Source organism: Hypomesus transpacificus, chromosome 3 (genome assembly GCF_021917145.1).
Source record: "Hypomesus transpacificus isolate Combined female chromosome 3, fHypTra1, whole genome shotgun sequence".
Taxonomy (NCBI): Eukaryota; Metazoa; Chordata; class Actinopteri; order Osmeriformes; family Osmeridae; genus Hypomesus; species Hypomesus transpacificus.
The window spans coordinates 97,803-118,916 of record NC_061062.1 but is presented as its reverse complement, the minus strand read 5'-3'; the positions used below and the strand labels follow the sequence as shown (position 1 = coordinate 118,916).

Here is a 21,114-nt window from a genome sequence, read left to right as displayed (position 1 = left end):
TACTGAATTCAGAGTGAGGAACGATACGGCACGAACTGTCGCAACGCATTGAAAGGATTATGTATTACATATTTACAGTAACCTATTTCCTTCATTGTGCGTGTGTGCGGGCGTGTCCTCTCGCTGCTGAAACCTATTTTAATCCACTGCCGGCTGTGTCAGCGCCTTACGGTAGTTCTAAAACTACAGGTGCATTTCGCCGGTATTGATCCACCTCTAGCTTCTAGAATTAGGCTTAGTGTTGTGGATATGGACGATGAACTGGAGACATTGGGGTAAGAGGAAATGAAGAGCCGTGTGTAATATTAGAAACAGATATAAATAATTTATTGGAGTACAAGGTACAGTATAATTGTAATATTGGTGCGACCGTGGAAAGGGAGAAAGTGATATAAAGGCTATGCTCTCGGCTTCATATTTGGACACGTGCCATACTATCATGCCCTACAGGTTGAGGTTAAACTATAGCCTATAGTTGATACTTTTTTACATTCAATTGTGCAGTAGAAGATCAAAGATCAGACCACAGCGTTTCGGTGGTCCGAGTCAAAGAATAGTCTGTATTTCCCAGTCAGATAGCAAAGTAATCACACCTGACGTGGTGAATCAAAATAAAGAAGACTATGTAGTCATCTAAATCCCCTAAATATAATGCAACCATAACATCTTGATGAGCATCAGCTAATGTGTTTTATTTTGTCATGCCCCATGTTGACACTGGTACTACTTGAGAAATACATTTTCAAACTTTTATAAAACAACTTGAGAAAAGAGGTTGGTGGTTTTAAAATTGACAGTTAATAGTTACGTTGCAACACCAAAATACCTAAAAATCTGTTATTACTTTTAACGTCGCACTTATTTCCTGAAACTTTATGTGGCATGAACCCTGTAAATTAGTGCAAGTCAGAACCAGAAAGTCAATTACATGACACCCTTTCACATTACTTATTTATATGTAGGTAGACAAACCTAGATAGATAACATATAAACCTACATTATACTCCGCAGGGTACTTATCAAAAACTGCTTATTTCGTTTAGCAGCACTCAGCAATGCAAATAGCACAACTTTCACATCCCTATCAATGCCTCTTGCATCTGCAGCTTGTTTTCCTCTGCTAACCCTAAAACACAGTAGTACTGACAAACATGCCTCAACCACATTGAATCTGTGTCCAGGAAACCAACCATACTATTGTAGTATTTGATAGTTTTAGATTGATATTGGAAATAAGGCTACTTATTTTATTTTAATCCAATCAATCACTCATTCCGAAATTGCTTTACTACATCAGTACAACAGGGTCAACACAATCGCAGGAATGGAATCTGAATCCAATCATTCCAATGTATATTTTTTACAGATGGCAAATTAATTTACAACTTTATTTCAGATATGTTTTGGGTTATAAGGAATAACTTTCACAACAAATTGGAGTGTGTTGGTATTGTGGTGAATGTGTACATACTAAATATCTGTGCATAAGACTTGCACTAAAAAAGGATCTGAACGGGATGCCCTGGTCTGAACAACCTAGCATGCTGCTGCTAGTGACATGTTTTACACCTCCTAGGTGGTACCACTTGGGCCTGTCCCGTCACACGGCCGAAGCTCTTCTGTTGTCCAATGGCACGGATGGCAGCTACCTCCTGAGGAACAGCAATGATGGTCCTGGCTGCTTCGCTCTATCTGTCAGGTTGATGCTCCCATCCTTCAAACTTGAGCCCCCTACTTAATCCCCCACCTCCATCTAATATGCAGTTTTACATAGCCTTTGATTCTGTTTTGACCTCTTTTACAGGGCTAAAGACTCAGTTAAACATTTCCATGTGACACGAACAAGCAATGGTTACACCTTTGGATTCAATGAATTTCCATCTCTCCAAGATTTTGTCCAACATTTTGCCAACCAACCACTGCTGGGCAGTGACACAGGTGTATTTGGAATCACTTTCTCACGTTGAAATGTGTGACATTTTATAATACGTTTTTCTTCAAAAGACATTCTCGGCCTTTGGGATAGTCTTGTACTTACCGTCATTATAAAATACCACAAAACTTCTGTCTTACCTCTTTTTGACCCAGGTACACTCATTGTCCTTAAAGTCCCATATCCTTTGCAAGTGGAAGAGCCGTCCATCTATGAGTCTGTGCGGGTTCATACTGCCATGCAGACAGGGAGGACAGAAAAAGACCTGGTGGCAAACGCTCCATCGGTATGACTGCTCGGCTCTTTCCAAACTGCAAAATCTTTTTGTTTTGTTTTTAGTTTGTAAAACGCTTTTTATAAACTAAATCCTCGCATCAGCCGACCCCACGGGTGAGTGACCCTTATAGTAATGCAGTGGAACATTCCACAGCTTGGCACCAAGGAAGGCTATTTGGTGAAGCAAGGAGCCATCATAAAGGTGAGTGAGTGAGAAGGTATTTTAGTTAATCCTTATTCCATGTGAACGAAAATTTGACAGGGTGGAATTATTGAGCACACAGGTAGAAAATGTATATTGTGTGTTCATTTTCTACAGAATTGGAAACAGAGATGGTTTACATTAAACAGATATGAACTTAAATACTTCAAAGACAAAATGGTGAGTCTTGCCAGATTCTCAGCAACACCCTCCAGTACTGCTGTTCGTGTCTATGATTTTAGTCCCTGAATTGCACATAGTTATCATTGCCATAGTCCATGTAGTGATATTCGGTGATATCAATATAGCTACTAAACATTAGATGGTGTGTGACCATGGATCAATAACACTATAACGTAAATGCTGTACTGTAACCCTAACCCAAGACACACTGGGGTTGCTACATTATTGTATTTAAAATGTTTACAACAAATAAACAGCTGTCTCTCTGATGTGGGTGTCTTCCTGTAGTTGGACGAGCCCATTCGCATCCTGGACCTGACAGTCTGCTCTGCGGTCCAGTTTGACTACACGCAGGACAGAGTGAACTGCTTTTGGTGAGTGGGAAGAGCTTAGTATGTTCTGTGTTAACTGGTGAGATTTAAATAACTAGAATGACTGAATGTTTCCATAGTTCCATATTGGTGTAGATCATTGGCAATACATTTCCAAAGGTGAGTAGCCTACATTGGGGTCGGTTTTATTCAGCATTGAAGACCTGGGGCCGCATGTATAAACGTTGGGTACGCACAAAAAGGTTGCGTACGCTGGTTTTCACGCATACTTTGTGATGTATAAAGATTTACTTGACGTGAGAATGTGCGGGCCATCACGGAAACCTTTGAGCAGACGTGAGAATGTGCGGACGGTCCGTAAAGTCTTGTCTGGCTCTTTAACGTGGCAAATTCGAACTGAAAAGGGCCGAAACTCACCAAATATTCCAGAATAAAGTTTCCACTACTACGTTTATGACGTTCACTATTCAAAAAACATAAAAATTAAAGTTTGATCATTAATGCGGATGATAAAATCAAAATGCCAAAACCCAAAAAGCTATGTAGCCTTCTGTTTAATCCGCCACCATTTAATAACTTCTGTTAAACTTGAGGGTGTCAAACAAACGACAACATGACTCAGGAAATGCATGTCATGCTAACCCCATAGCTGCTATGCTGTTATGATGCGCCACCACTCGTTTCTTAATTTAAAGTTTTACATCGGACCATTTCTTCTTAATATCTGCCATGGTCCGGTTCACTGAACCCACAGCATTTATGGCCCTATAATGATAGTAATAATTGTATTTCTAATGCACTTTACATTTAGCTAAATCTCAAAGTGATACAGGTTAAAAACAAGAAAGGGCGCAAATAATGACAGTTTTCCACTCCGCCGACTTTCTTTTGTCGCCAATACCTGATGACAGGCCGCAAAATAGGACACATTTTCTCGCCTCCACACTCGGTTGTCTACAAGTTTTCTATTTACTGGTTTTGTTTCTAAACATTATGTGTAATAGAGCTATAAGCACTGTGGATGGGGGGGGGGGGGGTGGCAGAGGGTGTACAAAGTGTCACTTGGGTCCCAAATAATATCAGAAAGCAACCTTTTGATATCATAGTAAACATTCAGTTTAAGGTCTTTAATAGAGACTTAATATATAGTATAATTAAGTAATAAAGGCTTATTAAATGTAAATAAACCATTTTTAACCAAAGTGACATGGAACAATAGTCTGACCATTGTCAACAGATTCTGTGTACGGTACATCCAATAATTATAATTAAGTTTCAGACTGTATTTATATGAACCAGCTTTCTACACAGGTCAGTTGTTTTCACTTCCTCTGGGAGAAAGATGAAATATTGACAGTAGCAGAAAAAAATGAGAAGTGTCACTAACAGATCAAATAAACAAACGCCCTACTCTTCCGAGATGCTTTTTGTTATAACAATAATTAGTTATTCAAGCCATGGTGCAATAATTAAAGCATATAACATATAGGTTATTTAACATAACATAAGTAAGAGTATGTTTACCCAGTCCACTTGCATGCTTGTTTTCTAATTTAATGCCAAGTGCAATGTAAACCAAGAACTGTTAAAAAGTTTGGAATTGCCTGGATGACATTGCTACAGTTAATTTATGCCTAACACAATTACTTGATTGCCTCAAGCCATCTTACTACACCAGCGACTTATCTGATATTTATATTCCCAGTTTTGGGTTGCTGAAATGGGTTAGTTGCCAATCAGTACTAATACTGTGTCTTCTTAGTCTAGTGTTCCCAGAAAGGATATTTTATCTGTGTGCCAAGACTGGTGTGGAGGCAGATGAATGGATCAAGATATTACAATGGAAACTGGTGAGTTGAGACTGGTGAGAATCTGTAGACTGGCTACAATGCAAGCACATCATCTGGTGTTGTCTCCTTAATTGTACAGAACTTACATTCTGATGGTGACAAATACAACATTACCGTAACAAACAAAATGGCTTATAAAGCAATCTACTACCATTTGTTTTCAGTCACAAATTAGAAAAGGACGATGACAGTGGGAAGAGAAGAAGCAGAATATTCCTGTACTGCAAGTTTGAAATTGAAGATAGCAACTTGACTTCAGGCTATATTAATAGTTAATTTGGCTGGTATTGTGACATTATGAATTGTATTAGTATATCATTAAATGTGACTATACCATGACTAGAACAGACATCCAGCAGGGCTGTGAGGACTGTTTTGCAGAGCTAGCATAAATTTGATATTTTACGGTTTCTAAGTAACCTTGCTTTCTGTAGGGCACTTGGCTGAATACATTTCGTCTTAGTACTTGGCTGTGTTATTATTTTAATACAATAATTAAATGATGACATTTCTGTTTTCTGAATATTGTTTGAATGAATACACAAGTATAATCACAACATTTATTAATCTAAAATAGCAAGAGAGGAGCATCTTTCATTCATAAAAGATGAAGGAAATTAAACTACAATAATGATACAGCATGTTACGAGAGAAAAGCCTCTTTAAACAGTCTTGCTTTTGGGTGTTTGTGCTGGGTGTGGAACAGAGTTTCAGGAATATTATTCATGATGTACTCCAGTCTTGATTCTGCGATGGGCGATGACAATGGTGACCTTAAGCAACCTCCACTACTTGTCTCAACTCTTCAATGAGTGGCACAAGGTCATTCTCCAGGGTGATTATCAAACCTGCATCAAAGATGTAAAGGTTCAAGCGTTGCATCCCCAGACATGTTCCTCTCAAATCAATCCAGAGCAGTCATGTACTGATGTTGTTAATACTTCATCTCTGTTTCAGCTTCTGGGACAATGCCATAAGGCCTAAAAATATACAATTATTTTGTACAGAAGCTCAAACTCTACAGTGCTTCAGAAGCACATACAATCTATAAATAATACATCGGGCAAGTCTTTATACTAGGTTACAACTAAATGTTACATTTGACCCTGCTCTGCCGACTGAAAAAGCAGTAGGAAATATCCAGGTTAATGTCTTGTCAAGGAGCATTTTGGTATATGTATAATCACAGGTAGACATTCATGCCTCCCAGCCACAGAAATCAGTCACCAGAGTACTGAGTGCGCTCTCTGACACACACCTGCACGTTACAACAAATAGGTTCTCGTGAAGTTTGATCTCACCTGTGTTGGCACTACTACATGCAATGAAACTGATAACCAGTGGTAGTCGATTGAACTGCACAATCTGAGAGAAAACAACAAAATTGGACAATGTATTGGATTAATGTGGGCACTAGCCACAAAACCATGTTAAATAGTAAAGTAACAGAATTGTGTGTCCAAGAGAGGGGACCTCACCTGATATGTGCTGTAGTAGCAGATGATGCTCTTGTTTTTGGATAGGCCCAGCTTGCTACCCTGATCAGTGGCCAGGGCAAATGTGGAGAGAAACCCGGGCCGGAGTGCATATTCGGGAGCGTTGTCATTTGCAACTGCCAGACACACATCAATATTTGTTAATGACAGCTTCTCAAGTTGTTGATCTGATTCACTGCCCAACACAATTATTTTTTTTTTTCGTAATGGACAGTCAGTTATACTGAGCAAGGAATTTAGCATGGTGACATATTTAAGGCTGTCTGTATTTTAAATATACTGAGAAAAGCATAGTAATTGACCAGTGCTCTACTGAATTATTAGTGCAACAACACAAGACATATTACCTTTAATAACTGGGACACCGTCCCTGTCTGTCACCACTATTGCATGAAGACCTTCCACACTGAATGGAAAAACACAAGAGGGTTTCTCAGTTGTCACAGTGCTAAATGGAAAACAGTAAATTTGACAGGGGATTTGGTTAACTCAACCGTATTGGAATAGTCTAATTCAACATAAAAAATAAATTGAAGAGCTACAGTACCATCCGGTTTACTCCAACCCCAGTGCTAACTAACTTGCTTAATTTAATCTGATTCCTGATTATTATAATGCAAACAAGCAGCAGTGGAATGTCCTACTAGGCCAGTGGCATTAAAAGAGCCGCGTCGATGAGTGGACAGAATAATGACATTTTCTGAACCAATGTTTACAATACCCACACTTTTGGGGACATTATTGGTTTACATACTTTGAATCTGCATTAGACACGAATACCATGACAGTAAACATTTTTCTGTTTGACATATAATTGGTCTAAGCATTGCAAGACTTTAGTAACAAACCTTGGTAACTGTTTGTACAGGTATCTCTTCAAATCCTGCAACAAATGTACGTACATTTTTTACATAAAGCACTAAAGCCTTAAGAACGTCAAAATAGTCTAATGACAACGCAAATGATAGCTACTGTACTAGCAAGCTTGCAAGCAAACAATAATATTAGCATGGCGTACATCAGCTAGTGCTAGCTTGTACAAGTGCCCAAATACTCAAATACTTTAATCAGAATCAGAATTGTGTTTATTCGTGTGTTCATAAACAAGAAATTTGCTGTGGTGGGCAAGTGCATACAGTTAACATACAATAAACATATTGAATCTTAGTAGAGCTAAATATTCAATATAGAATAATGTCAAAGATTATAAATTCATGACTACTTACATCAGCCAAAGCCATTTTGGGGTTTCTTCGCCGTCCGTTGCTAGCTAAGAAATGTTTTGAAAAGCTGAGCTAGTTGTTTTAAGCTATTTATTCAATTAAACATGCATAAAAAGTCCTTCGTTTTAAACAATTAGCCAGCCTAGCAGCACTATCTAGTTTCGTGAGTGGCTACAGTAGCTCTAACATTGGCTAGAACTGTTGTCAACAGTTAGGCTAGCTGGGTAGCTAGTCTAACATTAGCTTGCTCAACTCCACAGATTCCCCAAAAACCTTATCTAAAATAATTCTAGACTAAATACATTTTACTGTATCTTTTACTGTTTACTTCGTACAAAGGTTCAAACGTTGATAAAGTTAAAATGTTCCTTGGGTGGTTGCGAGAAGGCCACAGTCAGCAAGTGAAGATTCTCGAGACTAAGGTCACGTGATAAATATTTCCGGAAAGAAGAAGTTAAGATTCTAGTGCAGTGTAATCTGCTCTTGTTTCAAAAAACTAACTTTTATGTGCCAAGTTTTGATTTAAGAAATAACACACAAATCTATATAATAACCACCACAACTGCGGTATTCTGAAATTCCGGTACAATTATGTGAATGTACCAATACAAATGGAGCTTATCAACGCCTCGCTTCGGTTGGGAAAAAACACGTGATTATCCGAACAAAGCTTCATTACGTCAGGCAAGAAGCTGACTACGTCGAGCTACTTGAACTGGCTTCTAACCCTGAACCTGTATAGCCTTCTATCAATTGAGGTTAGGAAAAATTGCAACCATAAGGTGCATCGCGTGATCGAGGCGCACTCCAACGACTATATACAGGAGTCGCCATTGGTTAAATTGAAGGTACCCTTTTCCACTATCGTTCAATGGAGGTTTTGGAGGAAGAATACAATAACAAATCTGACGATATAACGTAGCTGTAAGCCCGAGCCAACGAGCCATTTTAGAGTAAACAAAGACGCCTCTCGTGGGAAGTTTGATCTGTGTTCTCAAGTAGATGGTTGACCCAGCGAAAATTACATCTAAGGGAACAAAAGGTAATAGTTTTTCAGGTGGTCGTCACAGACAATTGCTCTTTCCTTTTCCTTTCTGGCTGATTCTCCTATAGTTTTACATTTTACTAGTGCCCTTTTCACTACTGGTAGCATGAGGCGGTAAATGCAGCCCATTCAGGTTGCACAGGTAGTCCAGCTCTTCGAGGATGGCACATCCATACCTGCCGTCGCTAGAAGGTTTGCTGTGTCCCTAATACAGTGTATTGTGTGGCTCAAGTAGTGACTAGTCCTCCATGCCAGGCATCCAGATAGGGAACCATACAACCCTAATCCTGTTAATTTGGTTGTATTTTACACATTTTAGTGGGCACACGTCTTTACCACATTTGTATGCTTCTGCTTCACAGCAAGTTAATGCCGTATGACCCTTAAAGAAGCTCAGTTCTGGAGAATGCTTTGGGCAAAGGATTATTGTCTTTGGAAACTTCTTTTGAATCTTTTTCTGTGATCCAAGTTCGTAAAGCTAAGATAAGCACAAAAGATCTCCATGTAAACGGCACTTAGGAATGCTTGGCTGGACCTGTTGTTAGTTTCCTCCAGGATCACAATGACTCTTATTGAGTGACTTGTTGCTCTTGCCGGTTAGTTATAACGAAGTTAAGTCTTGTAATCGCTGTGAAATATTTTACTATTGCTTGTTCTTCTACAGGTACAGTCCTGCACTTTTTTGTGGTTCATGTTGTTTTAATTTGTAACTTGTATAACTGCATGCTCTTATGGGTCTTGCCTTTTGGCACTTGTTTAGTTTTTTCACAATGAATGCTTCATGTTTTGGCTGCTTGCAATGTTTGGGACTACCTCGTTGTTATGATCAGTGACCTACCTCTTTTGTGAAGCTCTCTCTTGGAAGTCGCTTTGGATAAAAGCGTCTGCTAAATGCATAAATGTAAATGTAAACAGGTGTCCCTCAAAGTCATGGGCAACATCAGGGCAGAAACATGGAAATGGGAGTTTTTGTGACATAATACACTCCTTTACATCGTAATAGCATGTATTGGTCTGACATAGCATTGTTAGTGGCAGCTTCTCAAGTGCAAATGGTCTGCAGATTCAATGTGAAATGTGTGTGCTGATATGCGAGTATGTATGTGTGTCTTGTTTTTGTATTTGTATATCTGCACTTCCAAACTACATGTCTTTTATAATGCCCAGGTCACAGCACCAGAGATCTCAAAGGGTCTCACACTGATTGCCGTATACCATACTGCTGTACCCGAAAAGACTCAATTCTAGCCTCTTATCTGGGTAATGTAACATTTTAAATCAAACATTAAAGGGAATGAAAGTCAGAGTAAATTACAGTATTGTATGAATGAATGTATAAAGTATTATATTTAATGAATATTTAAAGTTAAGTGAAAGAAAATCTCTGCATTTTTACTTTAATTGCCCCCGGTCATGAAATTGTGGGCTTATTGAAAAAATGCTACACAAAGCTGTGAATGTTGCGTAGCCATCCATTAAGTCATTTCGATGGTGCTAATTTACATTTCACACAAGGTTTAAAACGCAGTGATGCAGTTTTGGTCATTCAAAGCAAATGTAATATAAGTACATGGACGCCATCATTGCTCCCCACCACTACTCCATTGAAACAAGTTGACACCAAACTATGTCTAGAGTCAACATGCATCATAAATACAAAAATACATCAATTTTTATGACATTGTGTTTTAATTGCAATTAATATTGATCCTAAATGCAACTTTTTAAAGAAACATATCGTATTTTCTATACAGCGACAGTGTCGGCATGGAGCGCGAAGAGACAGAAAAGCTCTACCTCGTATAAACGGCTCTTTAAACTACTTCCTGTGGTCATACACACCTAATTTGAATGTAAGTAAAATAAAAAAGCCGTCTTTTGGAAGTTTCCCAATTTAAAATGATGGAATTGTGTCAGTTTTTTATATGTGGATATAGAAAACAATCTTGGTAAACTAATATTGGACATTGCGTTATATCTAACCAGAGAATGGCTTATATGGGGAGAACTGCCACTCTCGGGAAACTTCCGGGTTCAGAGAGTTGACTGATATACCGTCACAAGCTTTTCTCGCAAGCAGCCGAATATGAGCTCTGCCCTAGCCCAGTTGCCCACATGAGTATTGTTAGTTGTGCATTGACTGAGAGTCTGGAAAGAGATCAACTCAAGAAGAGTGTAATATCCTATGAAAAGTTAATACTCAGCCCTTACTAATTATAAAATTGCAGCAGATGGTGTGTAGCAGAGAGGCTACAGAGACTGACTTGTTACCTTAAGCTCATGAGTTCAAATCCTCGTTCAGCCTATTGTTGTTGGCCAAACATTTACATTTAGTCTTTTAGCAGACGCTCTTATCCAGAGATCCAACATAATTTGGCACGGCTGGGAATTGAACTGACTCCCTTGAAACATGAAGTCATTTTGCTCTCTTGTTGTTCAAGTCTCGATCTTCTACAGTGTACATATTTGTAATATTTTGCCATTTTGCGGAGGAACCCGCATCGCTGCTTGCAGCTATATTTTTTTATGCGTTTCTCCTAAATCGGCATGTTAGGAGCTACTTTTAGCCTTAAGATGTTTTGTGAATACGGCCCCAAATCTGTAACATTTGCCTATCGTAAGTAACTGTTCCATGCGCTTTTGTGATGTGAACAAGTTGTCATCAGTGCGCTTGTGAGAGGCCTACGGTCTGGTCATGACTCAACAGTGTTTGAACTTTAGTAATTTTACATTTTATGTAGTTCACAGTAAAATTTGCATAGCTACTTAAGTATTTACTATAGTTACTGACCCTAACCCATTAGAAGAAAGTGATTCTTGGTAATAATAAAGATTCTCTTCTCATAGCGCAAACTCCAACAAGCGTTTGCAACCTATATAACCGTTATAGTATAAGCGATATTGCCTGTTAAGAAAAAAATAAGACATTTATAAATTACTCAGCTGGGTATATTTCTTAAGAGTAGGTAACAATTTTGAAATCCCTTTTCATGCAGCATCTCTGAAAGGCAATACATTTTACAAGACAACAATAATACAGAAAACAGTTGATAATATGGGACCTGATGTAACAGTACTCTCTCTGTTGATGTAGGTGCCGGTCGCGATGGGCCGCAGCAGCCCAGCCCGCAGTGTACCAGTGGTGTTGCTGTGCCTCGGTGCTCTGCTCTTTGGGAATGTGTTAATCTACATATACATTGACTCACTGCACCAAACTGGCAACCATCCAATGCAGCCCCATGGCCCTTGCCTGCCTCGCCATTTCAAGATTTCATCTATGAAGAACTGCTCCCCATGGTTGCTGTGTCAACAAATGAGCACAGAAGTTCGCAAGTTAAAGCTGATCGGCCAGGGGGCTGTAAAGAAGGTAAGCCACCTCAAACGACAACACAGGTTCCAGTTACAACACGATGCACGGTAGGGTTTGTGTCTTTCAACTACTTGAGGGAAGTTAAACTGTGAAGTTTTACCTATTCTTTTGAGGGCTCTGACCAGTGGCATTGTAATGAATGTGGGACTGTTAGCCAACATTACTTAAAGACATACACTTGAATATCTAGAATATTTTCACCTTTTTTGCAGATTTATCTCTCTGAGTGGAAAGGTAACAAGGTTGCCCTCTCGCGGCTCTCGTCCGCTGAGTTCCAGCAGGACCTTCTGCACGGCCTCTCCATGCTACAAGTCCTGCAGGGGCCCCAGGTGGTCCAGCTGGTGGGGCTGTGCCCTGAGGAGTTCAGCCTTGTCACAGAATACCACCCACTGGGCTCCCTGCTCAACCTGGACACCGTACTGGCCAGTGAAAGGCATCGCACTCTGGACACCTGGCAGACCCGGCTGCAGCTAGCTCTGGACTATGTTTCCATCCTACATTTCCTTCATACCAGTCCTGCCGGGACACGCGTCATGTGCGATTCAAACAATCTAGAGAAAACACTGTCACAGTTCCTGCTTACCAGTGACTTTCACCTTGTGGTCAATGATTTAGATGCCTTGCCTCTGGCAGACAAGGAAAGGGGCCTATTGGTGAAATGTGGTCATAGAGAGCTCATGGGGGACTTTGTGGCTCCAGAGCAGCTGTGGCCCCATGGCAATGGGCAGCCATTTACAGATGAGCTCATGCCAGGGTATGATGAAAGAACTGATATTTGGAAAATTCCTGATGTGACACGTTATTTAATGGGCAGGGTACCTGGGGGGGATGTAGTCCACTTTCATCTCTTTCACATTCACGGAGAATGTAAGGGGAGAGACCCTCAGTTCCGGCCCTCTGCCTCGGACGTGTTGAGTGTGTACAGATCTGTGTATTCCAACATGGTGCGGGACACCCTCAGCCCCAACTCCAGAGACATGCTTTAGTCTCAGACCTTGTGGAATTGAATATACTTTTCAGTGGTGGAAAAATAAAAAACACACTTTAAACTGTTTCTCATTGTTAACTATTTCAATTGATCTGTGATATAATTGATAATAATGCATTGCATTTTGCAGGTGCCTTTTCAGATGATTTGCACAAAATCATGACTTATTTTGGGGTTTTGTGGAAAAAAGTATGCTGCATTGGAAATAGCTGAAATGAGGTGCAACAGGCCTTAAAAAGATGGCAAATAAATTAACCAAAATTACGTTTTTGAAAAGTATAAATATATAACAAACAAATCATGTTTGGTGTTGAGAATTTCACATACACATGGTAAAGACAGGAAAGCACAGTATTGTCATGGATATGATGTTATGACAGATTGCAGTATTTATTATGATTGCTAGGAAAGGTAGTGCTTTAAAAACTTTACAGTCAACAAGATTACTTTATACACTATAACAGATCAAAACAAAATAATAAATTGCTACATCCGAAAGCTGAATGTAATCCTTGACAAGCTAGTGCTGCTTGTAATTAAGAGACATTGAATTACATTTCTGCCTTGCTGCTTCATAATCAGTTAAGAAAACATTAATACTGCAGTTTAAGAACCACCTTTACAGGTTGCTGATGTGATAGCTCAACACCAGTGATCCTCCCTGCTGCCATCTCTTTCTCTGACCAGCCTTCATGTCCTGGGACGTGGCGTTTCTGTGGCTTCTTCTACTCATTGTTTATAGCTTTTACTAAACAATCGTGAGATTGGGCCTGCACTATCTTCAATCAACTCATCTTTAAAGATTGTTTGCAATTAGTTATAATTAGTATAAATCGGAGTGCGGTATAATTATTTCAGCCTATTAAAACTTTTACCCCACGGCAACACTAGAGCATGTGTGACTGCTTTGGAAAATACTCAGCTGATTACTTATCACTAGGATACAAAACCAATGTGGAATGTAACCACACTTAGCACAGCTGTAAGCCCACTTGTGATGACTAAATATGAATGTATTGATATGGTATTGACTATTCATTTTATAGGCAGGGAAACTTCAGATGACAAGTTTACATCAGGTTACGACAACAATTATGAAGATAATTAAAATGTAAAATAAATCTATATTTAGGTAAATGTGGGGATGCATTTTAGACCCCCGTGGCGGGAATTTCTCTACTAAAGGCTCACAAATCAGTGTCTTCAGTTTAATTATGCTTGCAAGCAGTTACATAGAACCATCAACAGTCTCTAATTGAATGAAGAGCCTTCCACTTTGCGCCCATGTTCATCTTATTGACTTGATGCTGCTATTTTCTATATGGAAGACCATAAGAGGACCCTATACAGACTGGACATCTAGTCCAGTCCGTATGACGAGCGCAGATCCCCGCTGAAGACACTTAGTTCAGAGCTGGGACAACTATTATGAAAACAAGAACCGCATTAAGAAATTGAGAACAACACTGTCAGCCATTTCTGAAAACAATAGGTAAGGTATTTTAATATATATATTATTAAATGGTGAAGCATTCATACAGTATATTATTATTATATCATATATTATTAAATGGTGAAGCATTCTGGGAAATTCCTTCATATTACATTCAGGAGCTTAATGTCTGGAATGCGCAACTGCGGAAACTCACATTGGAGGTAAATATAATGTCATGTAATGTAATATAAATATAAGGAATGTCCATGAGTATTGTTCTTGCCACTATCAATCAATACAACAGCTCCAATCAGCATATCGAGTTAATATTGAACATTAAAACAGATATTAAAACAGTTCCAGATCATTAGCAGCAGTCGACTCATTCTCTTGGATGTATTTTAAAACGTCCATTTGATCCTTTAACTGATCTACAATCAGAGATTGACCTCCACTAGAGATACACGTTTCTGGCTTCTTAAGCAGTGCTGGTTTTGGATTTGTCTTTGGTACTGAGGTTAGCTCATTTTTGATACATTTCTTGATTTGGAGAAGTTTGTCAAAGTCATCCTCTATCCTGGAAAATACACACAGTAATGATGTTGAGGTAAATTAAGTATTAAGGTGTTTCTCTGTCAAAATTGAATACTATGTGTAACACCACCTCCATGATACTTCCCTATATTGTGTAATTTGCACAAAAGTAATTGTCATAATATTATTTGGGGCATAAATGACAATATAATTTAGCACACAATGAGGCAACTGGAAGGAAATGCCATTTGAGCAGTTTTAGTGGGATGCATTATTAACATAACCCGTTTGTCAATATAGCTGGCATATTTACCTGAATAGTTCATTTGCATCATCCTCCGCACCACAACCAGCAGATGCCCCTGCTGGGGGTAGCAGAGAAGCCCCTAGTGGGGGCAGCAGAGAAGCCCCCAGCTCTGGCTCCTCAAGCAGCTTCACATCACCTACAATAATACGCAATATGTTATTTCAAATATTTAGTTTAGTGATAACAACAGTGACTATAACAGGGGTTTACCCAACTATCATGAGCAATTCTTGCCTTTAACATATATAAACAGTGTCTGTATGAACAGTTCATACTATATGAACATTAGTTCCTGTGGTGTTCCAGACAAACATTGTTATAAACAAGGAAAGTATCTCGAACAATATGGTTTCTACAAGTCAATTAATTCGCTTTTTTCTCTCCTGATGATAAATAAAAGTGACACTTATTGAGAATTCCGATGTTCATAATGTTTTACAGTTAAGATATATATGCCAAGTATTGTATGTTTTGCAATTTATGATATTCCTTATGATGTAATTTTAACGGACAAGTGAAGTACTCACTGCTGTTTCCTTCTGGAAGCACGTTCTTCCGGCTACGGTGCCTAGAGAAGTGAATTATTCTCCATCATATTGCTTTACAAGAATCTACAATATTTATTTTTTGTAAAGATAGCATTCATGTTGTCTTTGGACATATTACAATGAATTTCCTATAAATACTACACCCAATCCTTCAAGACATCCCTCTCTTAATTTTTTGGGACGTTTTAATCTTTTAAAAATGTATTTTCCTATATAAGTCTTACTTGACATTCCCCTGCTCTGTGGAGTCTTGTTCATCCCCATTAATAAGCTTCATCTCACTTCTATCTTCTCTTGGAATACCAGTGGAGGTTTCTTCTTTTTGAAAGAAACTGACCTCGTTGTTTTCTGAGTCTTCCTCAATAGCAAAATTCCTGTTACTAAAATCACTTCCATTCATTTTGGCACCTACAAGAAAAATGCTGTGTTAAATTTTGTGAAAGAGTTAAACACAAAACATTTGTTTAGTAAAATGTATGCAATGTACAGCAAATTTTGAATGTCTGTTCTGGTATTTTCAGTAATGGAAATAGGCCAGTAACTCAAAGCAATGCTTGAATGTTATTGGCAGTTGCCAGCTGACATGCACAAATATAGGCATACAGGAATGCTCACTATCACTGTTTTACAGATATGGATGTAACAATACACTCAACTTGTGATTCAATACATTTCATGATCTTGGGTTCATGATGAGATTTGTGTGTGTATCGTCACATATTTGTGACAATTTAACCATCTTGCGATGTATCATTACATTCATCGTTACACATGTACAGTATACACCATTAGTCAGGGAGTAAACACACATGAGCTCATCGTAAACCTCTTTAACTCATGGCGCTTGAGCCAAAATTTATTTTAATTTTTATTCAATACATTGTTTGAATGAATGCCTGAAATCTATTGTAAATGGTTTTATTAGAACATGACAGTTGTATAAGATAGGGTTTGCCTAGCCCTAACCCAAGGCAATCAACAGCTGCATGTAAAAGGAATTTTCACATGAAATGTAAAAAATATACTTTTTTAGGTGTTGTCTTACATCACCTAAGAACTCCAGTAGCTCTGGACATGCAGCAAGTGTTGAGTTCTTGGAGATGAACTTGACTAGCGCATCAAAGGCCAACCTGCGTTCACGGATGTCTGCCTCACTGACAAATAGAACTTTCCGAGGCATTGCAGGCAAGGATATACTTGAATATTGGGCATAAAGTCGGTTGTAAAATTCATTGAATTCACTGTACTTCTTTGAAACCTGCAAAACATATTGGCTGAATTATATACTCCATTTACAAAATAATTTATAGGGATTTACCGCATGATATATTAATCTTACAGTTGAATGCATAATTCAAGTATAGGGTGGCATAGGATAGGCATTCAAATGGGTGGCACATGCCCTGTTAAAATGTGCTAATGAAAGAAGCTTTCTTTGCAATCCTAATTTGCATCCCATCCGACAAGGCTTTGGCACTGCTTATCTAAGCAATACAGAATTATATTAACACTGTGCAAGATGAGAACAATAATCAATATCACTCAGAAAGACTAATTACCCACCAGGAGCTGTATAGTATCTTCTTGTTTATGTTTTGGAGACTTGAAGGCAGCCAACCGTGTCACCACAATGATCTGGTATTCAACATGGCCTGTCATCATGGTTCCCCGGACCTCATTGTAAAGAGGGACCTGAAGGTCTATGCCAGTTACCTCATTCTGCAATGACCTGGGATTAAAAATTGAGGAATATTTATTATGATGTGGACAGGACACATCATTTCAAGAAAGGAATTTTAGTATGACAAAAATCAGAGTTTCACTATGTTGTGCAAATCATGCAATTTACTCAATTTCAGGTAGCTGTTCAGTTAAATACTACATATACAGTGAATAACATTAGTCCTCTTGAGCTATGAACCACACCATTACCTATCCAAGCAATAAGTAGGGAAAACTGCCTTGTGTTCTAGTGTTATCCATTCTTGCCACCACCAATGCCATTTTATCAACCTCAAATGCTGTACCACTGAGCTATACCCCCTATGTGAAGACCAAGTTAAAATGAAACGAGGAGAAGGTGTAGAGATAATATCTGACTACAACATTTTTAGAAGACTTGAAATCTTCTTCTAAAGCATTGAAAACGTTGACATCGTCAGTCAGGCTTTAGGAAAAAACAAAGCACTACTACAGCTGCTCTGAAAGTGGTAAATTACATTTCTGTTGCTCTTGACAAAAAGCAACATTGTGCGTCACTGTTTATTGATCTGTCTAAAGCATTTGATACAGTTGACCATGATGTTTTGAGGCTAAGGCTCCTCAACTCAGAGCTCTCGGAGCAAGCAGTACCTTGGTTCACGAGCTACCTTGAAAATAGATCACAGTGCATCAGATATGATGGACTATGCTCTGTCTGCCAAGGTGTGCCACAAGGCTCGGTATCAGGTCCACTTTGATTTACTATTTATATAAATAATCTGGGTCAAAATGTGTTGGACGCTAAATTTAATTTCTATGCTGATGACACTGTGATATATTGCTGTGCGTCAACTCTTGTGCAGGCAATTGATCTCATGCAAAATGCTTTCAATGTTGTTGAAAATACCCTTTTCCAACAGAAACTTGTTCTGAATACAGATAAGACAAAACGTATGTTATTTTCAAAGTCTCGGAGAGGGCCACAGAATATCCCCTCGGTGGTCCCTCTTGAAGGAAGTGAAATAGAGGTTGTTGACTCATAAATATCTGGGTATTTTGATTGATGACTCCCTCAGCTTTAAGCCACATGTGCATTACCTGGTGAAAAAGTTGAGGTTAAAATTTAATGTAAAAAAGCGATTAGTTGCCGCTACATTTTTACCTGTGTTGGACTATGGTGATCTTTTATATACTGTATGCATGCCTCTACTACATTTACATTTACATTTATGCATTTAGCAGACGCTTTTATCCAAAGCAACTTCCAAGAGAGAGCTTTACAAAAGAGCATAGGTCACTGATCATAACAACAAGGTAGTCCCAAACATTGCAAGCAGCCAAAACATGAAGCATACATTGTGAAAAACTAAACAAGTGTCAAGGGAAGACCCATAAGAGCATGCAGTTATACAAGTTACAAATTAAAACAACATGAACCCCAAAAAGTGTAAGACTGTACCTGTAGAAGAACAATCAACAGTAAAATACCCCGCTCCTCATCTCTCTCCACTGGCTACCCATCAATGCATGTATCAGATGCACTTTTTGGGGTTCAAGTTGTTTTAATTTGTAACTTGTAAAACAAAATTACGTTCTGGTGTAGGTCTTCCTTTGCCAATTAACTCCAACTTCTCATTAAAAGTTAACCTTGAAAACGGCGCATGTAACAAATGTGAAACAATGTCCTCCTCACTAGTGGGAATGATACTCGCGGCGTCTATTGTGAAGTGAACTAACAAGCTGACATCCAAGCCCACCCATTAAGAGGGAAGATATGATTGGTAAACTTTACTGTCAATGGAAATGAGTTTTTCATTGAATTACCATTAATTGCCCCGCTGTAAATTCATAGCTGGACCACCAATCACAGAGTTGCATAGCATTTTCCTCCCAACAATGGAGACAGCAAAATTCTGATAGGGTGACACAAGGGGAATTTTTCACTTAACTGTTCACATTCCACCACAAACTCAATAGGCAGGATTGAAGGGTCTATTTCAGAAACATTGTCTCTAGATAATAAATAAATTTGTTCGGGAAATTGGGTCTGGAGGGTCTCGTATTGGGGACCAACTACAGAAAACCAGAATCTGGGCGAACCAATGAAATTGCCAGGGCGGGCTTTATATGATGATGGACAGATGATCAACAGTAACGTAATCACCCACGTCACAAAAGAGCGCTTAAGTTGAATTTGTTTTGAACAAACATGGCTTCCGCTGGAGATCTGGGATGTTGTGATTCTGCTATTGAGTCTGTTTTAGAAGACATCGACAGCGCATTAATTTTGAAAGAGGAACAGAGAGACGCAATCAAGGCATTTGTCGATGGAAAATATGTTTTTGCCGTCCTTCCTACGGGATTCGGTAAAAGTTTAATTTATCAGCTGGCCCCGATGGAGTTGTAATCCTAAACGGAGAACTTCGTATATGCATTGCCCTATATTGTTTCGCTCAAAAAGGTTGACCGTGTGAACAAGTACTCTCCCTACCCTTAAATTAATTTTACAACACCGGCAAAAATCGTTTGTATTCATTCTTCAAGCATACTTCAAGTCTGCTTGTAGTTTAGTTCTGTTGACAACAACTATGCGGTGCTTAACATACGTCACATACTCTGTTGCTCTGATTGGTTGTAGATCTATCCAATTGAGCGAAGAGGCATTTGTTTTCCAGGCTCGTTTGAAACATGCCCTGTAGTCAAAGCCCAACGGAGAGTTCTCAGACTCATATTCTGACTAGAATTTTGAGTATGACAACGTCAGGCTATTTATGAAATACAATTAGAACAGATTACTTTTAAAATATATATTTTTAGAATATAGAGGGCCCTGACAGTTCCCCCTGATTGGTTGCTATCAAGATCTGAGGTTACCCTCTGGAAATATGACAAAGTGCTTCTCAACAACGTTGCCTACCCTGCCTTTAAGTGAACATGCATGTGTTGGGCGGCCGAAAACATATTAGAGCCATGCAAGTGTGCGGCAAAGTGGAAAAGGTTGGGAATGGCTGATCTAGCTAACTATATGGATGTGATTTTTTTCAGTTTCTAACCACCTGGAACCACCTGTTTTTCTTACAGCAACTGAAAAAAATCACATCCATGTAGTTAGCTCCAGCCCACTTACAACATGGTATCTCCTGGGATTGGTACCACTGAGCTGTTTCTTTTACCTACCTTTTAGTTACAAGTCCGCCAAACATCGTCCAAACTGTATCTTCTTAATTAAAAACAAGACAGCGCATGAAAAACGTTGAACAGAGTTTTGTAGCCTCTCTTTCCCTTTTCCTCCGCTGCTGCAAATCACGTGAAACAATAAAGAGGTAACTACGTGTTCGATGGCTGTCATAGACATCTTGGCTTTTGTAATTGTACTTTCGATAAGTTAACTCAAATTGCTTGAATTGCCTTAAAAGAAAAACGTATTCCACTTGTGCTACGTCCCTTGAATGCCAGTCTTTCAATTTGTCCACTGTTTAGTTTCAATCCGCCTGTATGTGAATATATTTACTTAAGCGAAATGGTAAAGGTGGCAGATTCGTCGATTTCGATCTGTAAGAGATTTACCATTTGCAAAGTCTTTAAAGTTCCAATATACCTCCTATACAATATACCAATGTTGAATTAGCTGGTCTCCAGTAAGCCAAAGTAAATCTGCTGGTAGTGATGGTGCCTTCGATCCCTATAGATC

At 38.9% G+C, this 21,114-nt stretch overlaps 4 protein-coding genes across 7 annotated transcripts; 2 read left to right on the top strand and 2 right to left on the bottom strand.

The window, feature by feature from the left end:
• Nucleotides 1-93: 93 nt before the first annotated feature.
• dapp1 (dual adaptor of phosphotyrosine and 3-phosphoinositides) lies at nucleotides 94-9,788 on the top strand. Of its 2 annotated transcripts, none has more exons than XM_047050554.1 (9): nucleotides 94-275; nucleotides 1,577-1,699; nucleotides 1,805-1,938; nucleotides 2,089-2,219; nucleotides 2,364-2,411; nucleotides 2,529-2,591; nucleotides 2,883-2,968; nucleotides 4,689-4,776; nucleotides 9,708-9,788. In XM_047050554.1, exons 1-9 carry the CDS (start codon nucleotides 250-252, stop codon nucleotides 9,786-9,788), a joined length of 780 nt encoding a protein of 259 aa, XP_046906510.1. In that variant the 5' UTR covers nucleotides 94-249. The 2 variants fall into 2 exon arrangements, with proteins under 2 accessions (XP_046906510.1, XP_046906519.1); XM_047050563.1 differs by lacking the exon at nucleotides 9,708-9,788 and adding an exon at nucleotides 4,941-5,032 and having other exon boundaries at nucleotides 96-275.
• Nucleotides 5,168-8,138, bottom strand: lamtor3 (late endosomal/lysosomal adaptor, MAPK and MTOR activator 3). The gene is made up of 6 exons (XM_047050575.1): nucleotides 7,499-8,138; nucleotides 7,121-7,155; nucleotides 6,620-6,678; nucleotides 6,255-6,388; nucleotides 6,078-6,141; nucleotides 5,168-5,624 (listed from the first exon to the last, which is right to left on the bottom strand). The coding sequence occupies exons 1-6, from the start codon at nucleotides 7,511-7,513 to the stop codon at nucleotides 5,551-5,553; spliced, it is 381 nt and encodes a 126-aa protein (XP_046906531.1). The 5' UTR covers nucleotides 7,514-8,138; the 3' UTR covers nucleotides 5,168-5,550.
• pomk (protein O-mannose kinase) lies at nucleotides 8,222-12,959 on the top strand. Of its 3 annotated transcripts, none has more exons than XM_047050532.1 (3): nucleotides 8,222-8,343; nucleotides 11,635-11,907; nucleotides 12,123-12,959. In XM_047050532.1, exons 2-3 carry the CDS (start codon nucleotides 11,647-11,649, stop codon nucleotides 12,894-12,896), a joined length of 1,035 nt encoding a protein of 344 aa, XP_046906488.1. In that variant the 5' UTR covers nucleotides 8,222-8,343; nucleotides 11,635-11,646; the 3' UTR covers nucleotides 12,897-12,959. The 3 variants fall into 3 exon arrangements, with proteins under 3 accessions (XP_046906488.1, XP_046906481.1, XP_046906472.1); XM_047050525.1 differs by having other exon boundaries at nucleotides 8,226-8,537; XM_047050516.1 differs by lacking the exon at nucleotides 8,222-8,343 and adding an exon at nucleotides 10,313-10,393.
• A 1,419-nt stretch (nucleotides 12,960-14,378) lies between these two features.
• hs1bp3 (HCLS1 binding protein 3) lies at nucleotides 14,379-20,926 on the bottom strand. The gene is made up of 7 exons (XM_047050544.1): nucleotides 20,601-20,926; nucleotides 17,286-17,451; nucleotides 16,773-16,980; nucleotides 15,947-16,130; nucleotides 15,702-15,742; nucleotides 15,181-15,310; nucleotides 14,379-14,910 (listed from the first exon to the last, which is right to left on the bottom strand). Exons 1-7 carry the CDS (start codon nucleotides 20,624-20,626, stop codon nucleotides 14,682-14,684), a joined length of 984 nt encoding a protein of 327 aa, XP_046906500.1. The 5' UTR covers nucleotides 20,627-20,926; the 3' UTR covers nucleotides 14,379-14,681.
• Between the last annotated feature and the right edge of the window lie 188 nt (nucleotides 20,927-21,114).